The sequence below is a fragment of the Atheta coriaria genome, unplaced genomic scaffold, assembly GCF_025399875.1.
Source record: "Atheta coriaria isolate IRGN ID8LTWV9N9 unplaced genomic scaffold, Caltech_Dcor_3.1 hic_scaffold_7_pilon, whole genome shotgun sequence".
In the NCBI taxonomy this organism is placed as follows: Eukaryota; Metazoa; Arthropoda; class Insecta; order Coleoptera; family Staphylinidae; genus Dalotia; species Dalotia coriaria.
Window position 1 is genome coordinate 12,565,917 of NW_027045449.1, and position 24,187 is coordinate 12,590,103.

The 24,187-nt window shown below is 37.8% G+C and overlaps 3 protein-coding genes across 5 annotated transcripts; all 3 read right to left on the reverse strand.

Annotated features, from left to right (window-relative positions):
- Positions 1-153: 153 nt before the first annotated feature.
- Positions 154-19,895, reverse strand: LOC135795168 (uncharacterized). Of its 3 annotated transcripts, XM_065306739.1 has the most exons (8): positions 19,610-19,895; positions 19,368-19,545; positions 13,642-14,099; positions 12,026-13,345; positions 4,404-4,499; positions 4,109-4,341; positions 2,931-4,024; positions 154-2,723 (listed from the first exon to the last, which is right to left on the reverse strand). In XM_065306739.1, exons 3-8 carry the CDS (start codon positions 14,069-14,071, stop codon positions 1,628-1,630), a joined length of 4,269 nt encoding a protein of 1,422 aa, XP_065162811.1. In that variant the 5' UTR covers positions 14,072-14,099; positions 19,368-19,545; positions 19,610-19,895; the 3' UTR covers positions 154-1,627. The 3 variants fall into 3 exon arrangements, with proteins under 3 accessions (XP_065162811.1, XP_065162810.1, XP_065162812.1); XM_065306738.1 differs by having other exon boundaries at positions 19,368-19,895; XM_065306740.1 differs by having other exon boundaries at positions 12,038-13,345; positions 19,368-19,894.
- Positions 5,921-7,109, reverse strand: LOC135795172 (uncharacterized). The gene has a single exon (XM_065306743.1). The coding sequence runs from the start codon at positions 6,784-6,786 to the stop codon at positions 5,965-5,967; it is 822 nt and encodes a 273-aa protein (XP_065162815.1). The 5' UTR covers positions 6,787-7,109; the 3' UTR covers positions 5,921-5,964.
- Positions 19,896-21,633: 1,738 nt separating the features above from the next.
- Positions 21,634-23,883, reverse strand: Sytalpha (Synaptotagmin alpha). The gene is given in 7 exon segments (XM_065306742.1): positions 21,634-22,488; positions 22,592-22,891; positions 22,894-22,908; positions 22,982-23,102; positions 23,169-23,264; positions 23,332-23,507; positions 23,586-23,883. Coding segments are annotated over 7 exon segments (1,344 nt in total). The 3' UTR covers positions 21,634-22,150.
- Between the last annotated feature and the right edge of the window lie 304 nt (positions 23,884-24,187).

The window sequence follows — 24,187 nt, forward strand, 5'->3', positions numbered from 1 at the left end:
TTTGTTATCTTATCGCTTATCTGTACCGCGTACACAGAGATATGATACTCACCTTAACACGGCATGTAATGAAGTTAGTGAATCACTACGCAGTGCGCTCTAACACCGGAAATAAAAAACGGTTGGCGTGAGTTGTGAATAAAAACACTCGCATTACTGAATTTCATTTATTCATTGCATTTCACTGCGAAATATTCACCGCGACGTTTCGGCGGACGACGCTCCCAGTATGATACTCGTCGTCGCCACGTCGTGTACGCTTTTCGTTTCAATTTGATTTCAATATTTGTCAGTAATAAAAATTACTAGTAGTATCAAACACACCACTTCTTGCAAAGCATGGTTTGTAAATATGTTTCTGTTGTTTCTTTTTTTGTTTGTCATCTTTTGTTAAAACCGTGGAATATAATATAGATTAATTACATCAACAAATAATATCATAAATATGCTATTATTATATAATATTATCTTAATAATACTTTTCACTGCAAGTATTCCAACGTGTTTAGTCATTAGAGTCCCTTTCTTTTCATTTCTTTTTCAAAGAGGGGTTTATATAAAATTCTTTTTAATTTTATCAATTCTCGCTTTCAGCTGAGCAACAAAGTTTTATCAAGTATTGTTTGAATCACTTCAAAGTATTCGTAATCGAAAATTCTGCGCGTGGAAAACATGATTTCTTTTGATTATTGGCAAACGAAACGAATGGCACTCAATTGTTTCACTGTTATATAATTTAAATGCGCCAATTTATTTTCCATGAAGCGAAGACAGTCATCAAATTCCAATATATAAATTCCTTTGAGTCACTGCAAGTTCTGAGTATTGACTAACTCCGCTTCACTTCAATTTAACAAATTTAAGTGTGTTGTGTTGTGTATAACATTTCTTTTGTTTGATAAATAGTTTGATAAATAGTAGATGCACATTAAGTACTACTGCTAGCTCGCTACAATATTACTTTCACATCGTGATCTTTAATATGTTATTAATTTGACAAAAATTAATCTATTATAACCTTGACTAGATTAAATCTATTAGTTTGGCTTACATATCGGTAAAATAACGCTTCGGTTATTTTTTTGCTTCTTGAGAGACAGTATTCTCACTGCGCACAACGCATAATCATCCCCATCGTCAATTTGGTCAGTTAATAAATTCACTTAGATTCACTATGGATATTCTCCAAACAAAACAAGAACTAAATTAATATTAGTTTACATCTTTTATGTATAGTAATACTTTGGTAATGGAATCTCATATTTGGCAACAATGACTACTAACCATTTAGTTTATCGTTAGTACTTTTTATACAATTTACATTTAAAAATATATATATGCCTATTAAATATCCATAAAAATCTATCTTGTATATCATTGTATTTCATCTAAATCATCATCTATATCTTGTAATGAGTCCTAAAGCGGAAGTATCTACAGAAGTTCCAAGTTCATATATAATTTATACCGTAAATGTCATGTGTCGAACAATATCATTGAGAGAGCAGCACGCAGTTTCTATTGTTATCATTAGTTCTGCCCCGATGCAGGATTTGGCAACGACAACTACATAGCAAGTGTAGTTTGGTTACTCTTTAAAAAATTCCCTTGTTTGCGTTGTAATTGGTCAGACGTTCATAGCGTAGAAAAGCGGTTTTGAAGTGGGCGGCGCACCTGGCGGATTCTGCGGTGATGTAGGCGATGTAAGATTCTGCCCGTCTTGAGAGGACACGCTCGCCGCTCCCTCAGGCACGCCACGCTCTATAAACTTTGGCTTCGTAGGCGAGTTAGGCATCGAGCAGTCCTTGAAACCGTTGGGCAGCTGACTACTATGTTGACTATCCGAGTCTGTCAATGAAATGTTGTCGACGGCGTTGGAAGAATGCATACGCGGGTATCGATTACCAGCAGTTGGTTTATAGAGTCCGTCGATCCATGCGATGCCATTCGGCGGACGATAACGCGGATAATAAGTGCAAGTTTGCGGTGTTTGCGTTGATCGCGCCGTGGAATACGCAGGACTTTCGGATCTTGAAGTGATCGTGTAAGGCGCCCTCGGTTTACCTGCAGTGGCGTACAATTCCTGATAACTGCTGTCGATGTACCGCTTGTTGATTTGATTCTGGTTGTTGACGCATGCGTAGGTGGCGTCATAGTAGGCGCCTTGGATGCCCTCGATATGATTATAAGGGATATACATCATCTGATGGAGGCCTTTGGTTACCTCCTGTGGGGGCGGCGATGCAGGTCGGCCATTTCGGTTACGCGGCAGCGATTGATAATAGTCTGTGCAACCACCGCCAATACGCATTATCGGTGATGATGTGTACACATTCATGTTCGAACGGTACGTCACCTGCGGACAGCGCGGTTGCTGTTGCGGTGGTTGCTGAGGTTGTTGTTGCTGTTGGTTGGCGCAATTTTGATAGGCGTTTTCATCGACGAGTGTTGTAGGCCTATACTGGGCGTATTGATAATTAGGCGCTTGGTTGTTAATATTTCGCTTGTTGTCGACACCGCTTAAATTCGTTTCGGAGTAGTAAGGCCAAGCGACGGACGCGTTACGCGGAAGGGTGCTGGTCGTAGTGGGTGGTTGAATTTGCTGTTGGATCTGTTGCATTATCTCCGTAGTGGTGCCGAACCTTGGCTTAATACCGCGCACGCTCGGACGGCGATTGAAGCCGTAATCGTCATGCTCGTCCTCTTCGTCGTCCTGCTGGTATCTGCAAAGGATATTGCCTATTATCATACTGACACTCTCCAGATGAGCAACGGGAAGTGATTAAAAATTAACGGGTTTAATTTATTTTAGGCTCGCACAGGTTAGTTACTCTTTACGCTTTAGTAGGTCATGAATTTTAGTTGCAGGGAATAGAATTTCTAAACACCTATTTCAACAAAGCTGCTATTAATTATAGGTTAATACTTACTTTTTCTTAATTCGTTCAATTCTAGTAGCATCCTGTTGCACAAACATAGCCAATTCATCGCCAGACTCGGAAGCAGATGGAGTGCCCGCTAAAACATCCGGTGGTGTCCGCTTAGACTCCTCATCTTTCTTTAATCCCTCTTCAATATCCTCCAAACTGTACTCGGTGCCAATGGAACTGGCCATAGACATGCGATCGCCCGCGGTCTGATAATAATAGTCCTCCGCGTGCACAGTCCCACCAACGCACGCCGACAATGGCCCCAATGTGGCAAGAAATTGTTTTCTGTTATCGTTCGTGACAGCGTGCAGCTTGGCCATCGAGTTATGCGGATCGATAAACTCCTGCGGGCCGCCCAAATCAGGAGCCTGCGGTCGTGTCGTCCCGCCGTCAATCTCTTGAATGTCGGGCCGATCCTTCTTAGCAAAGAGATCTGTCAGTCTCTTGTACGTGGCGGAAGCGGATGAGTTGGACGACGAGGACGACGCTGGGGAAAAGCTCTTATCGGTAGCCTTGAGCATAGACAGCTCTGGGGAGCTCTTCGCTTCCTCGCCAGCGGGCGAAGCACGCGCCAACTCGTCGTCCGGCAGCGGATCGTCTACATCACATGTTAATTGTTTGATTCGTTCAACGAGTGAATTGTCAGTCTTTTGAACATTCTTCTTCGCACGCGGCTCGTAGCGAATGAGCGAGCGCCGAAGCGTGTTGCGTTCAATCACTCGTTTGATCGATTCGTCCGCCTCGATTTGCGGCAGTTTTAATTTCTTCGCCTCGTCGAACGCCTTAAGCGAATCGGAAGTGACGAGATACTGCGAGTTTTCTTCGCCGGTTTTATCACCATGGGGCTTAGTGCAAGGGAACAACTGCCGCACTGCCGAATTTGGCTTGAGGCTGTTGTTAGAGATGAGTATGTGTTTGCCTAGCTTGAAGGTGAGCGTCATCTCGGTGGATTCCGGCGACGCGGAGTGCTTTTGATCATCAGCTTTCGCATCGCTGGAGTCGACTTGGTCCACGCCAGGGCCGTCGTCTGATTCGATGAAACGCACCGATCGTTTGCCGCCGCTCTCGTCGTCCGATGTAATGGCAACATCGGGCTGTAAATTTAATTATCATGCGGTCGTAATTTGGGGCGATAAACTACTGGAGTACATAAAGGGGAGCATAAGCATTGCACCAACCTGTTGTGGAGGTTCCTTGGGTTCGACCGGCGGTGCTGGACGCGCGACGGTAACATCCGAGGTCTGTTTCCACAAACGGCCACCTTTAAGAATGCCACTTATTGGGGATCCACCGGGGGGTATGTTTGCACTGTCGGTGGAATCGATGCTATCATCATTCATTTCCACTTCGCAGCGTTTATCCGCTTGGGGCGTACATTTAGAACGGGATAATTTCTGCCTATCTGGAGAATCTGAAAAACGTTATTGCATTGTCAAATCAGCAGGGACTTTATTCATTTTTAATGGAAGCTACCTTCATCGGGAGGAGGTGTTGTTGGGGTTGTTTGCTGGCTTTGATCAGTTTTCTCAGTTTCTTGGTCAGATTGTGGTTCTTCCTCAGAATATTCACCTGCAAAAATAAGTAAAGTAAAATAAACCAAAAATAAACTAATTCACTCTTAAAACCTAACCTAATCTAACCAAACAAATAATTTTCAATTAAATTAAACTTGTCTAACAGTTTTTGGGGTACTGTCAGCACATGGGATTAAAACCACTCATGCGTCTGTTTGTCCGTTCGTCTGACATCGATTTTCTCAGAGAAACCTCATCTCACTTCACTCACAGTCAAGGCTTTTATCAACCCTTAAAATTCCAGTGAGTTAATTCTGTTACATATTCATACCAGAATTACAGAAGGGTAAATTGAGTAATGGTGAATTTATTAATGTGTAAAACAAATTGTTTAAATAAATTATTCTGCAAACTTTACAACTTTCTACTTTCGTTTGCGTTGATTTTATATTGTTATTGTCAAATGAAAGAGTTGATCAAAACAAATGAATTAATGAAAGTGATATGAAAGTAAATGTCTTAATAGTTGAGATGTTAAGAGCTTGAATAAAAACAGGTTAAAAGCAAAAAAGGCTAAAAATACATGTAGATAAGTTTTGCGATTTTAGAAGCACTAAAAACTTAGCTTATCTTTGCCAGAACGCCGTCAATTGAGTTTTTGCTGTTTTTGGGTGTTTGGCGTAGTTTTTTAAGTGTATGGCGCGACAATGAGGTTAATAAACTAAAGACATAACCTATAAATGCATTTTTTCATAATTCTGAATGTGAATTTCCTCCTTTGGTAGGTAATATATTTACGTCTACAATTTCCATTGTGGTTAATTAGCCATTAATTTAAAAAAAACCGAAAACTTTCAAACTTAAACGTATAAAATTCCCCAACGTGCACTTTATTTTGGTTAGAGCAAAGCATCTGAATCGCAGGTTTAAAGCCAGCAATTTATTTAATGTATTTGTTGCAAACAAAAGCCACTCCGCCAATGTGTTTCCAAGCTTCGAGAGAAAGTGAAAGCCAACGTAACTATTTCCATAAATATTCGCGGTGTTTTTTTCTCACACGCGCGCGCCGAAAAGCCGCTGGTAAGCGCAAACTTCATAGAAGAGCCCGCCAAGTGCGCGCTTTTTGCGAGAGAAGGTAGATCAATACGCGTCGAGACGGCTGGGGGCCGGCTGGTATGTTGTGAAATCATCAACGATAATACGGTTTTGCTGCCTCCACCTCCGGCGTCTGTGCCAAGCGAGCGGTTAACCCGTCGCATCGACTTGCAGACGAACTGCAGATGATGCAGACCGCGACATCCTTTGGCGCGCCAGGCGTGAAATAGAATTTTTCCCCGGCGCGCAATGAAGTAATTGAAATTATGGAGGGTGCAGAATGTGAAGGAAATAAACATTTCCGCATGCAGCAAATAAAATTTCACGCGCGATGGCAAAATATTCACCATTTTACCCCATTGAAATAAGAATAAAAATAGATTCGAAAAATATGTATATTGCTATGATGCTTCCAGGAAAATTCGTTACTGCGAAAATCGAATGCGTCGTTTCGTCGTGCGTTTGCCCGTTTTCAGACACGATTTGCGGCTGGGTTTTTTGTGCTCTGTTTCGCTGGTAACCATATCATCAGACGCCTCTGATTTCTCCATATCAGTAAGAGATTCACAATCACTCGTATCAGTTTCACTCGGACTACTCGGACCCTCGTTATCACTATCTGTCTGATCGTTTCTAAATTGTACAAAATCCGTTTGTGCACCCATCTCAACCAATTCCTTAACACCTTCCGCGGTGGTTGCAACATCCATGTGTTTGGGCGCTTCGCAATCACAAATCGTCGCTGTGTCTGTTAATGTGCTGGTATTATCCGTGAATTTCAACGTGTACGGATTCTTAAGCATCTGCTCGCGTAACAGCATAGTTTCGAGGCATTGCCTCTCTAGTTCTTTGAGTGCTATTTGATACTGCAACGTGTTGATAGTTCCGCTCTGTTGTGGTGGCCGCGCTGTTTCGGTGAAGCCTCGCAGGGCGAATTCTTGCGCTTGCGGATGATATGTGTAGCTGACATCCGGCCAGCAGGCGTTGTTGGTGCAGTCTTCGCTTTGGTGCGGGTGGCTGACGAGTCTTGTGCTCGTGGTGTCGAATACCTCGCGGTTTTTGTTCTCCTGAAGCCACAGTGTGTACGGGCCGAATTTCACCGGAAGATGCTGTTGTGAGGGGAACTTGTACACATTGGTGCCTTCACCGAACAACGGTTGTGACATGGTGATGTTCAAAGCGTGCTGAAATTTGGATGGGAATGGGTGCAAACGAATGTGGCGTAACGATTTGACTTGATTGGACATTTGACTGACATTTACACAACTGGTGCTACATATTCATATTTAATTTATTGCGGTGTAAAATTTTATAGCGATTTTATTCATCATTTGTATTACACTTTGGGTACAAATTAGTTTATGAATTACGAGCTTTCCCAACCACCTGCGTACCTTCTCATAAATGAATGCCGCTTTAAATAAATTAATTAACTGAATTTAATTAAGTTTTATTCTTAAGATAAAATAAAGAATAAAACTGATTTTAAGTAATGATTTCATTCATCTAATTCGATAGTAAAATCCAGTATTGTATTATTTTCTGTATAAGCTGTCAAACTATAAACCGATACGACATAACCTTATCCAAAGAAGAAGAAAATTTTTTTCATGAATATTTTATTTTTTCTTTGTATTTTAAAATATTTTTGCGACAATTTTTGTCTCACAGCATTTTGAACATATTATTGGTATAGAATTTCAAGAAAAGTGAACCGCAGGTGTCGCTACTTGTCTCTAATGTAAATTTCTCTAAAAATAAAATGTAAAAGTAAACTCCAACCCTGCATATGCACCAGATAACTGCTTCGCACTTTGATAAACCCTCGTAAATATAATATTACCTTGTAACATTAAATTGGGGCAATGGAATTAATGTTATTGGCGTTAAACTCGTTAAAATTGGCATTTGATTAAGCATTAAGCGTTTGTATTTTCAATAAACTAATATTGGTAATACGCAAAGTATACCTACATTAGTAACACAAATACGATACCATGCCGCAGTGCAATGCCATTACACACATGACATTTAACCACCCAGTGGCGGTGGCAGGTAGAAACAACAATTAATTTATTCATTAATCTGTAAATTGCCACGTTTACATGACAAAACGAAATCGATTTGAGTACGAATTCGATACAAAATAATTACAAATTAATTATCGAGAGTGAATTTATTGGAGAAGTTGTAAATTCGTTGCCTGGCAACCATTTCGTTCATTAGGTTGAAACTTTCATTATTTAATGTGTTTACGTGCAAATCAGTGGTGCAAATATAATTGGAATTATAATTCTAAAAAACATTAATTATTACCTAACATTGCAGTTATAGGTAAAGTAAGCCATTGACATATCAACATTCATAACTGTAAACACATTGATAACACATTTACAGTTTTAACCATTTAGTTCAAAAAATTGAGAACAACTTCATCCAAAAACATATTTTGACAAATGAATTGCTGCATTTCTTTATTTTTATTATAACACTAGCTTTCGCCCGCGTCTTCGTCCTGGTTCTAGACATAGTATGAGTCAATTCTATCAATAAGATTCACAATTTTATTTTAAAGAAATTAATTATAAAAAGAATTGCTAATAATGCACATCTCGGATTCAACTATTTAACTATAACTATGATTGAGTCTCAATGCCAACTTTTATCCTATAGAAAAGGAATGTCTTTAGGGTTTTCCCGTCAATTATTCGAATTTTTCTCGCCGTAAAAACCATTCTTGGACTTGAACGAACATTAAAAAAAAGAATTGGTCAAAATGGTCTAGGCGTTGTTGAATTATGCGCTTACCAACAGATTTTGAGATTCACTTTTATATTATAGATTTTTTTTATTATAAAATAGCCTTCAACAAATTGCATTCAAACAATCAAACGTTTGTTTCACTAAAAGTTACTATAATATTTTCACTTTTATCTTGTTTACATGTGTCATTCATTTAACTTTAATCATTTACTAGTGTGAATAACTACCATTCAGATATTAATTCAACATTCTTGTATAAAATGAAAAAATAATCACACAGTATAATAATACACATACGAGTATAATATAATAGATATTTATGTTTGATCTTGAAGAAAAAGTCGTTAACTCTCGATAATTACTTGGCAGCCAAGCATTGTATCTCGTTATTGTCTGTGAATTTGCCACTCGCATGCTTCCAAAGCACACGCAAACTAAATATGGAAATTGATGCAATTTCGTTTTCTTCATTCTTTAGATTTATTATATATATATATTTATTTCATTAATGAATATACCTAAGCTCGCACTCCGCGAAAACCTCATCATTACGCTCTGCTAACGAAACCGTAAACTTGATTTCTCATACTGCGCGTAATTTAAATATTCACTTTTAATTAACTCTGCGAGTCGCATTGTTTGTGCGCGAAGAATATGAGATTTAATTAATCAATTTCGTGCCCCCGAAGGTTCCAATCCGCAATGTGGGTGCGTTTCTTCTCCAAAAGCTAAAGTTTACTAACCTTGATAAATGCTTAGGCGGAGTTTTATCGCTAGAAAGTTCAAGCGTCAAATTCATCACTTCGACGTGTTGTTTACATTCGGCAAATCAACGCCATCTATTATATTATCTGCCATTTTTTTACTAACCTCAAAAACTTCTCATGTCAAAATTATAAACCTGCTAGTTTTTGCCAGCGACTTCGTCCCGCTAGTGTTTAATAAAAATGTAATTCGTTTTTACCTTCTTGTTCTAGACATACGAGTAGTATGCGTCAATTCTGTCAATAAGATTCGCAATTTTATTTTAAAGAAATTAATTATATAAAGAATTGCTAATAATGCACTTCAGCGCGCCATCTCGGATTCAACTATTTAACTATAACTATGCTTGTATCTCAATGCCAACTTTTATCCTATAGAAAAGGGCAGTCTTTATGGTTTTTCCGGCAATTATTCAAAATTTTCTCGCCGTAAAAGCCATCCTTGGACTTTAATGAACATTTAAAATAAAGCACTGGCCAAATTGGTTTAGGCGTTGTTGAGTTATGCGCTTACCAACAGATTTTTAAATTATAGATGTAATCACTTTTTTCTTTCTTGTTCTACACCTAATATATATCAATTCCATAAATTAAATTCGCAATTCTATTCTTTAAAAATGCGAAAAGCTAATTTTGTACTTTAGCACCATCTCGTATTTAATTATTTAGCTATAAATGGTTGAATCTTTATACAAATTTTCATCCCTTATTTAGCAATCTTTAAGTAATAAATTTTGATATTTTATTAGTTATTCTACTATTTGGGTAAGAAGCGAATCCAACAAATCATAAATCACTAAAACCTGTCCAACCATTCTTAAGTTATAAATGCTATAACTAACTCGACTTTGCTTTATATGAGAACCTATATAATACATACCAAGAACCTTTTAATTTAAAATATTTTTGAAAAAGTTGACCCAGCTCACCTCAAACATTTTCCTGCCATTGTAAATATTTATTTTCACTTAAAATGTGTTAATTACATCGCGTAAGTCATTTATTTAGTATTTCACTCACTGGATTTTCAACTTTTGCAAAGCGATGATAGTAAATCCAGCAATTCCGGTAAACGTAGTTCGTGAGGCGGTCGTTTTTAATTAAGTCGGCAGCAGTTTTGCCGGAGCGAAAGTAATACAAGTTGTGCCGACCAATTCTCGAATAGAACTAAAGTTGGCTGAGTATCGCACGCGAGCAAAATACATTATATGTATTTCTACATATGCTGGCGCCATAAATTCAGCTTCGACGGTGAAATTTAACTTTTAGTTTAGTTCGAGCTTTAAAGTTGTGATTTCATATACGCGCTGTTAATGCACCTACTTTATCAAATTGATTAAATTTGTAACTGTACACGGTTACATTGCTTAATCTATTTGACTTCACACACTGCAATGAACTACGTTCCAAATGATCAATTTTTTGTAGTCAGTGATACACTAGAAGGTATCATTTGTAATCATTGTTTATAAATAGTGTAATTGTTGATGTTTGCTTGTCTCATCAAGTTGAGTTTTAAATTGTAATTGAAATATCAATAGTTTTATACCGAGATGGAAAGATTTAAATAATTTTGAAATGGATACTACTCAGAAGGCACTCAATTAATATAATTAATGAATTAATTAATGGTTATCGGGAGTGGATGTAGATGTTTGTCTAAATAAACATATCAGGCTATCCACATCAAGTTGACAAACATTTGCATTGATAGTTTGATAGTTTTGTAATAAATAGCTTTTATCCGCAACTTCATTAAAGTAGAATTTGATTAAAAAAAAAATAAGTAGCCTAACTAATTATGTACTATCCTGTTTCTTACACCTATTATGAGCCGACTACGACAAAAGATATAATAAAAATGATAATGATGCACTTTAGCGACACCTTGATTAATTCTAATCAATATAACTATAGCTATACTTAAATTTCCATACCAATTTTCATGCCTTATTTCACACCCCTCAAGTTATATTTTACAACAAAAGATACCCTTGTTTATTTTCCTCAACCAAAACTACCTCCATACCAAAATTAATCAAAATTGCTTCACTGGTTTTTGCATGAAAGCGTCACATATAAACAAACAAACTCATATTCGCATGTACAATGTACAATAGTTATGAGTCGGGTTACAAGTATCGAATGGTAGTGCTGCACTACAATTTATGTACTGTTGCCATAGCAACGATGCATAATAGATTAATCAAGGCTTTTATTGCCCAAACTTGCCGTAAAATTTCAATATTTCTGGGTATTCATTAATTAAATGACAATTCTTTGTGATAAACTTGTGATTTTCCCAATAATCATTTAGTAGTTATATTTAAAATCTCACTGTATAAAATTATAAATAAATAAAATTATGATTTAATGTATTAATCAATAAAATACCTAGATTTTGCACTTTGGCTGTTCCAATATTATAGTTATCAATAATAAATACTTCTTATATAATTAAATCCAGAACTTAATACATATTATAAGAAATCATTGAGCTACGTTAATTGGTTTACGTTTAATTAGCAAATAACTATTAACTTCAACTCTCGCGTTGCGAGACGAAACGTAAGAAGCGCAGCAAAGAAAAAAATGCACTGTCTCGTTTAAAATTAAAGTAATTTATATAAAGAATTGTTTTTAAACCAAACTTGAAAAAAGCTTTTCTCGGCGAATAGTTCTCAAGAAAATGATTCCGAACATCTTGGGTCTTACGATACTCTGGAAATTAATTTGTAAGTATGATGAAAGTTTAAATGAAAAGCTAAGTTCCTTCCTTTCTATATTCCGGTTTGAAAAGAAGCTGACATGCATCTCATATTCCATTATGTCATCTTTTCAAATAAAATAAAATCTACCCTTTTCCGCACTAAGAAATAACTAAAAACATATTCACATCTACGTCTATTCACATTTCTTAAATTTACACAACAACAATAATAATGAAAAATGAACTTACTGTTGCACTTACCATCTTCACAATGAGTTTGACTACACTCTCTGCATACAGGCGCCATTGGAGCAAGTTGTTGAGCCCTCCTGGCCGCCATCTGCTGCAAGGCCAAAAGTTGCTGCTCACCCAACTCCATGTCCTTATACCCATCAGGCGGGCTGAGTGTAACTGCATCCACAAACTCCAATGGTGGCGCAAATTTCGGACTCTGCGGCGTCGGATCAAACTCGTACACGTTGCAATTGCAATTGGGTTCACAACACGTAAGTCTGACCATTTCATGCTGGTTGCATGTACAGACACCATCGTCATCTTCTTCATCATAATCACAATCCTCCCGAATGAGTATAATATAATCCGCGTCGAAGAATTCGTTTTTGTCTTCTTTAAAAACGACGCGGTTCTTTTTATCCTTGCCCCGGCCAGGTTTCTTCAGCAAGGACCTGAGGTTGTCCCTGTCAGGGTTATGCTGCTTGCGCTCGCCGTCCGTACCCATCATGCTCTTCATAGTATGGCCTGCATCGTCCTCAACGTCGCCTTCTTCCAATTCGTCATAGACTACAAAATAATCTCCGTCGGCGAGACTGGCGTACGTGGCGTACTTTGACGCATCAAACTCGCTATAAATCTCATTGCTTTCCGACGACAACCCTACCAAGTTCTGATTAGCGTCATAGTCGTCGACCACCTGTTTTTTGTCCTGTATTTCGTCCTGCTGGTCACTACCAACTGCTTTTGTCAGCAGTTTTTCTCCCAAATGTCGCAGTCGGCCGTCCGCCGCTCGTTTATTCAATTCCTTGCTGGAGAGCGGCAGCTCGCTGGCGGCCCACGCTTGGACATGCTCCTTGAGCTTGTTCAATTCGTTTTTCGTATTGATGAGCTCCAAGCTGAGGTCGCTGGGCGCGTAATCGACGTGCGCGGCGATGCTAGAAATATGCCGTAGTATGGCCGGCACCGCGGGGTCGTGGTCCTGCTGGCGCGTCCATTCGCGACGCTGACTTGTCGCTGCTGGCTCACTTTCACTATCCTCCAGGTGGACGTCCGAGCGCGGCGACTCGCGATCGCAGCAAACGATGGCCGGGGCGTCCGCGACGCGACTGCACCCTGGTGCCGTTGCGCACACCACGACGCCGTTCGCGATCGATGGCGTTTCAGTCTCGCGCACGCCGCACGCGGCCTCGCTGCCATTTGACGCGCTCACGCTGTCCGTTTCGCACGCGCCCACGCCACCGTGCTCATCAATATGGCCACCGTCAGCGAATTTATTTGCGAACGTGCATGAGTTTGATCTATTCCTGTCGTTCATCGCTTCCATCTTCATTTTATCTGCGGCAGAACAACATTTGCCTTTTAGAATACATACATGCATCCTTTGAAATCCCTCACAAACCCTCAACCTTGACACATGCCTGGATACTTGTAAACTTGTAGGGTGGACTTGAATAAATCCCTACTTGTACTAGTTTGTAACAAATCCTTCAAATACTGTGTAGAATTTAATGTAAATTTGGTTGCCTACGCGGAAAATGTTGGAAACTTACAATCGAACATATAAAAGCTTATAAAAGTCCATCCATCAAGTTCTCAACCAGTAAACCACAACAATAATGTTGTAAACATACCTATGGCGTCCCTGGCATCATCACTGCTCACACCACCATTACAATTGCTAATTAAGTTTATTGTTGCGAGCGTCTTTCCCATATTCGCTCGGTCGTCATCGTTTTCGTCATTCTCACGCTTGCTCCGCTCGAAAATCATTTCCTGCGCTGTGCACCCGCACGTCACATCCTGTATATTCTGATGGTCACGGTTCCCTGACGCGACGCGGCACTTGCACTCCGCGCTAACATCCCTTTCGGTTTCATTGTCTTTATCGCGACCGCGGGCGAATCCGTTCGAAACGCATCGGAATTCTTCTGGCGCTTCCAGGATGTGATCGTCTAACAACACTGCGTGCGATTCGAAGCACTCATTCGATCCGAAATTCACCATCGCTTTGTTTGTACGCAATCGCCGGTCGCTATGGTCCCCGTGGCAGGTTGATGACATATTGTATCTTCATTATCGTTATCTGAAACTACAACGGAACGTAATTAACGATGACGTTTACCTTAAAAAGCACTAAATAAACACATTTTTACTCCGTTCTATAACCGTGAGAGACTCTGCGCCTAAATTTCTTTAGTCACGCTTAATTTAATTACTAATTTGGTCCCGTAAGTTTGGAAGCTGATTAAACTGATTAAATAAAAGCGCGTCTGCTTCATTTCTGCACTCTGCATATTGCTAGACTGAACTCTAAATGAGTTCGATGCCAAAATAAGTAGATCTATTCCATAATACGTAGTAGAACGTTTTTGTGCCTGGCACTGACGATACTCTTGTGATTCTCCTTTTGGTTCATTAAAATTCCCTGCGTGTGCATTTTGTAAGATAAAAAGCACTTTAAAATTAATAATGTTATAAAATATGCATTAAATTGTTTTTCGATATTTTTTACGTGCTGTGTTTGACTATCAAACGACGAATATCAATTATGCACGTCTCCTACGCACGTGATGGCGTAGATAATCTTTTCGTGGGCGGAATTTGCCACGTATTGATCGCTTTGTCGCTTCATATTTACCACCTCGATATAAAATACAACGCAAACAGAGCAACAAAAAAGTAATAAGGGCACAGCGCAAAATGATATTTAAGTACTCCTAACTTTTTGGTTTATACGAATTTATGAATCGCTAGGAAATTGCGGGGTTTCCTTCCTTCAACAACGTATATATTTAGATTTAAATATAAATGTAACTTTTGAAGTAAACAAGAATGAGTTTGGGCTCTTTACATTTTAGGTGTGCGTGGTTGAGGCGACAAGAATATGTTCGCTTCGAAATAAATGAGTATCCTTTGTCCTTGGCCTAAATAGAACGCGCGTTTACGGTCCAGGGAAGCTGTTCTGACCTATATATCAGTGCGAAACAATTATCCAGCGAATTTCTTTGAACCGCAGTACATTTAAGACCTACGCACTTTTCGGAATAAATTTTTCTCTTTTAACGTGAAACTTTAATCCGCGGTGTAATTATTTTCATTATTTATATTTTTCTGGTAAATGCTGCGCAAATATTTTTGGATTTATTCGCTGAAATTAATGAATTTGTTCAATATTTATTGAATTAAACATACTTGTATGTTATGTGGGGGAGCATTAACAAATAATACAATTGTCAGGCGGGTTGGAAACGAGCAAAATTAAAACATCATGTGAAATTTCAGGGAAATTAATTTCGCATGAAAATTGCGTCAAAACATTAAATATAGATAATGAGGAATGAAATATCAAGCACTAATCACAAATCTAATTATTTTAACTCTTCAAAGTTATAAAATGCAACATTAGCTCTGTTATGTAATATGTAAGAGATTTCTTTTGCAAAATGTTGAGTAAATCTCTATGTAAATTGCACAATTTTGAATCAAGAATGTGTTAATCCGACTTTGCTAATGGTTTAATTGACCTAAGGTCCAAATAGCAGAATATATTTATTTTACCTCAAAATTTCGAGAAAAAATAAATAAATTATAGATACTGTTGTATACAATATTAGCTTTTGCCCGCGACTTCGTCCAGGTAGTGTTTATAAAAATGTAATTTGTTTTTACTCTCTTGTTCTAGACATATTTATTTTAAAGTAGAAATTAATTAGAATTTCTAATAATGCACTTCAGCGCGCCATCTCGGATTCAACCATTTAACTATAACTATTATTGAATCTCAATGCTAACTCTTATCCTATAGCTGTCTTTAGAGTTTTCCCGGCAATTATTCAAATTTTTCTCTCCGTAAAAACCATCCTTGTACTTTAACGGACCTTTTAAAAAAAGAATTTGCTAAATTGGTTTAGGCGTTGTTGAGTTATGCGCTTACCAACAGATTTTCCGATTCATTTTTATATTATAGATATTCGAGCATACCTTGTACTTGTTGTACTCGTTGGACAGCTGATTCTAGAACTTGTGCAACAATACTACGCGAGTCATTTTGATTCACTAGATTAAAGCAAATGACTTCCTGTGATGTGAATTACATGAATCTCAATGGTATTAAAAAACGTATCATTTTGAGTATGCATTTAAATTAATAACAGAACTGAATAAAAGTCTTTTAATAATTTATTGATGAGAGGGAACGATGTTCATCGGGACAACTTGTATTAATATAAAATTGATGACATGTTGCATATAGAAGAAGACGAAAGCAATTGTCATTGTCACATTTACTAAGAAAACATCGTAAGAAATTTTGAAAAGAAATAAAAGTATAGTAGAATAAAGCCTAAGCAATATTAACAATAATATAGTTTTATAATCCTAGTTTTATAATGTTTTATTTTTAAAAGAATTTTACATAAAATGAGGTTTACTCCGGACCTGATACATCTTTTTGATTGATATATCTAAATTCAAGAAACTGTATTACAAATTTCCTGTTACAAAGTGTAATAAAAACGTAAAATAATTCAAACAATTTATTTTCACCACCCAGTGTAATTGATTTTACAAAATGCAAGTATTCTTCATCATTTCTTCCTATTTAATAATATGGAACACATATTATTACCTTCATGTGGTTATGTTATTACTATATACAATTATTTTGAACAATGACGCAAGAATTTCAATTAACACTTAAAGAATACTTTTGTTTCATCATAAAATTGCGGTAGTCTCCCTATAATTTCCTCTAATCACTTCCAGGCCGTTCCTCTTGATTCAAAAGCGATTATTTATTCAACACAATATGCATCGAGCATAAGTAATGTTTGTCAGCCACGCCTTGCACGCTTGATTCACCGCAAAACAAACGTTCGCCCATTTTGCCTAATGTTTAATTTATCGTCTTAAGTGGATTCCCTCGGACACAGTCGCTAGCCGCAGCACCACAGTGATTAAATTGTCCCCGAGCATGCGTAATTTTCCGCCGGAATGATTTTGGGCGGATGGCCGCCGCCGATTGTTGAAGCAACGCACTCCATCATTCGAAAAGCGGCTACACCGTTTTATTTTTAGATACGTGTTAGCGTAAACAAAAGAACACACTCCATCATAATATTTACACAAACGAACAAATTCGTCCGGCCTGGCGTCAAGAAGGTGTTGCGACACCCACGCGTCCCACGCTGAATAAGCGCTGCACGTGCGACAAACGTACGCATTGTGTGTGATTGTGTGATGCACGATCGCATTCCGATATTCTACCTGTTCACAGTTGGTGTATATGAATGTGTGAGTAAAGGTTTTTACTTTGCTTGAATTTTGCATGGTAGATATTCGAGCGATTCAGGTGAAAAACCTAGAGAACAAACCGCGCATGTTTGCCGGAGCTAAACTATCATAACGGAAGTAACGGATATGCGGGCAACGGAACGGAAAATTCTAGCATTCAGTTGATTTAGCTTCCAGTGCGAGATTATACACATCCTAGAGTGTTATACAATGTAAATGAGAAATTTAGATAATTTCAACAGAGTTTTATCAACACTTTATTGAAAATGAAAGAACATTTTGCAATAGTAAATGTTTCTATAATTTAACAGATTGATTTTATTATTAGTTTACAATACAATATATAAATATTAATTAATATAATGTAGATTTAATTCTCAAAAATTCTTTTATAAATTTAAATTAAAACTTTTTAAATTAAATATAAAATTGAATGTTATTGTAAATTTCTCATTGGTTCAATGAAATAGTATTTGGAGGTTAGTTTAATATAAATTAATGTAACTAATTACAAGTTTGAGTGTTTTGGAGAACAAATAAACTACTAAACATCACTTTTAACATTTGACTTTGACTAGATGTTGATCTTTTTTGCCCTCCAATTTAAATCACAATAAATATTATATTTTATTGCAAAAACGCTCTACGTAACCTCACTTTTAACCTCTGACTTGGTAAGAAGTTAATTAGGCAACTAATATTACACAAAAATCAAAAGTTTGCAGCTATAAAGTTGTAAAGATATCGGACTTGCAATGCAAAACGCACGTTTTACCAAATCAATAATGTAAAATTTATTAATTTCCCATATTTAAATCAGTAAATGTATATAAAAAAAAATATGCCGATAATAATCTCTATACCCGTATTTTTAGAATTTTGTTTTAATTATACATTATCCAAACAATATTCGTCGTAATAACTGGAGCGTATCTAAAATAACTTTATTAAATACTGTTCTTCATAATTAATGATTACCCGCAGTTACTAGTTAACACAATTAATTTCTTGTGCAATTAAAACCTTGTAATTCCATACTTGTAAAGTTGCAAAAACAAAAAAAATAGAAAAAAAAAACTTTGTCAATGCAGTTAGTTGAGAATTAAAACTTTAACAAACTTATTGAATCAATACACAGAAGTGTATACAGGTGTAAGTAAGTGATTAAAGCATTGATTGGACATGTGAATGAACAGTTATAAAACGTGCGTCCCAGAAACCGATCACGTCTTGACCAAATTAATACACGTCTCAGCGATGACCGAAAATCATGCCTTCTTTAAAAGCCCAACCGATTAGGAAGTAGCACATCGGCGCACACGCGGTGTTCTTGTATACTTTCGCCTTAACTCCTTCCTGCTCACTCCAATAAGCAAGAATCGAGCAAAATGCACACAAATCGAACATTCGCTTGCTGCATTTAAACCTGACTCACAAAATAAAACAACAGTTAGTTAAAGTTGAACTTTTTGCACATCTGCTGCATGTTTTTCAGGTTTTACGCATTGAGAAAGAAGGAGTAAAACATTAAAATGTGAAACTTAATGTCTAAAGCGCTTTAAATTTTAAGTGCATGAATTAATCCACAGATAACTTGTTAAAGTTATTATTCAAACGAGTTCCTTTTTGTTAAGCGTTTCGAAATTCGCTCCGAACAAATCAAGGTGAAAGTCAAAGCAAAATTTAAATCCTCAAGGTGTGAGTAAAAGCAAAGAGCGCTAGAATCGGCCGCCAAGAGTCTTGTTGGTTTTAACTTTGCATGAGAAGAAAATTAAAATACGATCACAATGCCTACTCTTGTATTATACAAGGACTTTCTTAAGCACGCAGCTTGATTTAAATATTGAGCAAAAGTAACAAAGCGATATAAATTTACTGTAACACGATCATCGTATCTTAAATAAGCAATTACAATAACGAAATTAACACTTTCGACATGTTGCGCATGCGCGTGCACTTCTTATCCGTTGCAGCATTAACCACGTTTATTTTTTTGGGTCAACTTAAGTGTTTTAAGGTATTATCTGTTCTATGCGCGTGTGCTACTCACTCACATACTACTCACCTTTCTTTTAATTTCGAAGCGTCAAATCCAAAGCAAACGCGCAACTTTCCACTTAAAAATTTACACTCTTTTTTGTTTAGTTCCAAAACAATTGAAAGAACATTGTTTCGGGACAATTGAACACGTTTATTGTGGATTTATAGTAGACAGGTGACACTCACGCACAGTTTGCTTTTATCTGTAAACAATCAAACTTGTAACTTGTTTTATTCACTATATCCGATGAACTGTAATTGTATTACGTGTAGTTTTGGTCACAATTCAAAGGCGTGATTTTACACACAAGTAATTGCACTAGATTATTCACACTAAAACTAAATGTTAGTGCGGTAAGTTTAGAAAACGTTGTGATCAAACTAGTTATGTGGTAATAATGAGAGCGACAGGCGTGCGCACATGAGACTCGCGCCGCGATTCGTCCAACACTGCGCACTGCGCGGTGACCGAAGACAACAGACAACGCGGCTTTGTGAACCCGAGTCCACACCACTTTTACGTTCTTTACGCTCTTCCATTCATCGAGTAGCATCGAGTGCTTATTACAAGCTGGTTGATGACTAGACTGGAGCCACTGGAGCCACTGAAGACGTTGAGGAAGGAGTTGAAGTACTACATGGTATATACCAGGTGTTTTCACAATATCAACACTCAACGCAACGGTATGGTGCAGATCGCAGTTTACATCAAGATAACAGTAAGAGGTACTCATCTAGCATAATATATCCTCATCATCAGAGTTATCTTTGAAGTCTGTATTGTGTTCGTGTTTAATTTTGTTTTAATTCTTGGGTTTCTGCGCTCGACGGTAGTCTGATGAGTGTGCGATAGACTTTGCAGGATCTAGAAGATCAAGCTGAAGGCCATGTCATGTTTAACCGGTATTCATCATCTTCGTTTACTCCCTTTGCATAATTTTTGCATTTTAATCGTTTTAAGACATTCCATGGGATAGATAACTAGAGGAATTAATATTTACGTCTTATTTTGTGAAGGAATTTATAGTATTGCATAAATTAAGTGCGTAAAATAGATTTGCGGCCCCAGGGCAATAAATATTAGTACTAGACGTCTTTATCGGATAATATAATGAAAAATTAATGTTTTAAACGCTATACCAAGTTTTTTTCTAGTTTATTTCATGCTTTAAGTAACGAAATACAATACGGGTTGCATAATAAAACATTTCTAACCTGCAAAATATTTTTCCTACAAATAAAACTTTTCAACTGAAATTTATTACTGCGAAGCGAGAAATCTTAACGCAGCAATCGTAATTTGAAAGCTATCTGGGAAAGAAAATGAATCCCACCCGCATTTACGCATGAATTTCGCAATTTTGCCGTTTATCTGATATCTTTCCGATAACACAAAGCAATTTTATTTCTGGGGGTACAAAATCGAGAAATAATTAATACTTTAATACTCTTAGTTTCATTCTCGCATTTTGCTTTGTCGAGAAATATGTTTCACACCATAAAATCGTCTTAATATAAATTCATTACCAGTTATGCATTATTTATACCACTGTAACAGCTTACTTTGTATGTAAATCCCCGCTGCATGCGGCGCCTATCGTTTTCTTCAATTCCTTCCACAACCTCGGAACAAAAGTACACATAACATGAAGGCAAGCATTGTGAGAAGTTTTTTGTGAACCCTCTCAAAACAGGTGTACTCTGCGCAGCCGAGCATGTCTTCATAAGTTTGCAGTGGGAACCGCGACTCGCGGCTTCCCGTCCAACGCGTAGCAGGTAGGCAATTCCCCACGTCTTCGACGCCCATGTCGACTCAAGACAAGTGCGAGCGAGCCGAGGTCGTTAATACGCTGCACATGTTCGTGCGCCGGGGGTGCATCATTAGATGCATGACTGATTCCATCTCATTGTTCAAGGAATTATGGAAATTATGCATTTTACTTCTACGTCGCGATTGCTAGCTGGCAGGCATTGCACCCACCCGAGTATCAGACTTACTTACGTTCACTCAACGACTTCACTCTCCTAACAATCAGCGTCAATTTATTTCCCCGCTTGTGCGAAGCTATTTTCCCGTAGTTAAAAATTTCTCATAAATTAAAAAAAAATCTTTTGCGGAGCGTACTAATTGTAGAAATGCAGCGTGTGGTGTGCCAGTGTGAAGATGGATCTTCAGGAGGTCTGAGACTAACAATTGGCAAAACCCAATTGGAAAGTTTCCCACATCAAGACATGACAATCATACATTGCGTTTACACCAATTTAAACAATTATAAAATAGCTTAGGATCGTTCATGAAGTTAATTTTATTTATGCAACCAAACTTACATTGACTCTTTAAAAATATATTTGTTGCAATAGTTAACTGTATAGGTATATATTTGTGTATAATATATCAGTTAGAATTTGTTCAACTTTCAGATAATATTTCACTACTGAACAATCTTTATATTCTTAGTTCTAATTTGACTAATTTTTGGATAAATATATCTGAGTGTATCAAGCACAACTATAACCTACAATAAGCAGCTATCCATTCATTTGTTTAGTCAGTTCTCTGTACACGGAAAGCCCTTTGAGGTATATTGTGATAAAGTTTCACCAATTGAATATCTCAGCAAACGCGCGTAATCATAGAATAAAGTTTGAGACACCTCGTGCTTATCATAGCATCACAATATATACGTCTGTTTCACAAGATTCATTTGTTTGTGTATATGTAGACTAGAATAATTGCAATAGGTACGTACAATAATAATTGATATTCAATGGTCCTTTACGTTTTGCAGAAATTTATATAATGAGGTTTTAGTTTGCTGTTTTCTCTTTGGTGGGTTTTGGCTCTGCAAGGGTCAGCCATTGGGCGGTCGCGGTTTTGCTGTGCAACATGGCGTGGAAAAACTCTCTCTCCTCCAGGCAACAGTCAGCGCCTCCGCCAACTTTGCACACCCCGAGCGTTTCGCTAGAACCCAGAAGACTGTCGTGCATGATGAAGAATTCAATGCAGGATTTTTTCAAGGTCTCTTTGCCAATGTCGAATGTCAGCGCCTCGTTGATCACCGGCGAGACTGTATTCCTATGCACACCGGTTTTCTTCTTTTTGATACGCTTCGCGCCATTCACGATGCACACCTTCACATACGGATCTGTAATTATAACATTTGCATAAATAGCAATAAGATTAATCATCGCCAGCGATGTTTATTTATTATGCGAATTAAAATGAAATGCATTTTTGTAAGTATTTACCAGAACTGTTGCGTGTGTCGTCCACGACTCTCAAGTTTCTCGCTTTGATAACAACCACGGTGAGTCGTTCAGCACTGGGCAAGTACGATAGTGACACCATTAATTCACCGAGATCCACTTGCGGATCTTGATTGACCAGGGGACCAAGCGTACGCCAGACGTCAGCTTTTTCACTCAAATCAATGCTCGCCAAAGGAAACTGTGCCGCTCCGATGCTATGATGTCGACTGTACGCGTCAAAGTTATAAAGCAGCACTTCCAAGACATTCCGACTTATCGTGTTCCCCTGTACCTCAAAACGAAATCTTCATCGAATACTGCAACGCAAACATTATGCATATCAAAATCAGCACATGATTATTAAACAGTGTATGAGTTTGTTGACGTTACCGGGATTTAATGTTTTCTTGTGAATTCGGGTCTGCCAGACGTTTGCTTTGTTTGGCAATAAACGAATCTTCGCGTACGGATTGGCTGAGCCGTTGGAGTCTCGTGTTTGCAGATCTCGTGCCTGACAACCAAAATAATGAATGTAAAAGTCGTTTGTTTGTTTCTCAGGTGAAGAAATCAATCATACCTCAATTAACCGCACCGTCAGCATTCCGCCGATTGGATCACAACTTAATGAAACGCGAACGGAACCGCGCACATCTTCCTCTTCACCGGTGGTTTCCTGTAACAGGCGTGGAAACAGTTATTGAAAATAAATGAAGCACCAGCATATGATTGACCTTATTTACATTTTGATACATGGACGAATCAATCTTCGTGTGATCCAATTTCGCTTGCATTGTTGGTATCCGCGGTTTGGAAAAACACGGACTTGTCAGCCCATTATCATCTTTCGGAGCGATGGGAAACGTGAGTTGATAGCTGGTGCATGATGTGGGGCTGGCTGGCATAGAGCTAGCTGATTCTGAGCAATGAAAGCAAAAAATTCCGCGTTAGCAGCAATAATCATAATGATGTATGAACATTCATATTCTTTTGTTACCTCTATCATCACAAGGTTGCAGATACTGTTGGACTTTCTCATCTTTAGTGCAATCCGCAAAAATAGATTTGATGTCTTCTGAGTTATCTTGAATGTCGACGAAGGAATCTTGGCTAAGTTGTAGTTCTTTAGTGCTTTCCGCTGATTCTAACAAGTTTTTCTCGAACCAATTTAGACGGTACTTTCGGGCGCATACTAAATAAAGAAGGAGACCAGTCGCCGAAACGCAGGCGAAGGATAAAATCAAAAATAACGCCATCAGCGTTATTGCCGAGGAGTTGATATCGGAACCTTTCATGGTTGTAGTTTAAATTATTTGCAGCTCATTCCTGAAAAATCGATGCGTTTTGTTTACTGTTGATGACATGGGACACCAGGCAATGTTTTATTTTCATGGCGTAAATATTTGAAAACGTTGCTATCAGCTCAAACTAGGCACGGTAATTATTCAGTGTGAGGACTGTGTGTTACCAGGACAACTAATTGTAATTCGAGGCAATATCCTGTGACATTTATGTTGCACCAAGAATTCGCGACACAATTTGATATAAGTTTTGGGTAAAATTAATTAATCAAACTGATATAGTGCTTACCCAACTGGG

Bases quoted from the DNA above. Each gene is read 5' to 3' on its own strand.
- LOC135795172 (XM_065306743.1), bottom strand. From the start codon at position 6,786: ATGTCCAATCAAGTCAAATCGTTACGCCACATTCGTTTGCACCCATTC.
- LOC135795168 (XM_065306739.1), bottom strand. From the start codon at position 14,071: ATGTCATCAACCTGCCACGGGGACCATAGCGACCGGCGATTGCGTACA. The intron at 4,500-12,025 runs GTAAGTTCATTT...TTATTTTTGCAG, and splicing joins TGAAGATGGTAAGTGCAACA to GTGAATATTCTGAGGAAGAA. The intron at 4,342-4,403 runs GTAGCTTCCATT...AACGTTTTTCAG, and splicing joins AACACCTCCTCCCGATGAAG to ATTCTCCAGATAGGCAGAAA.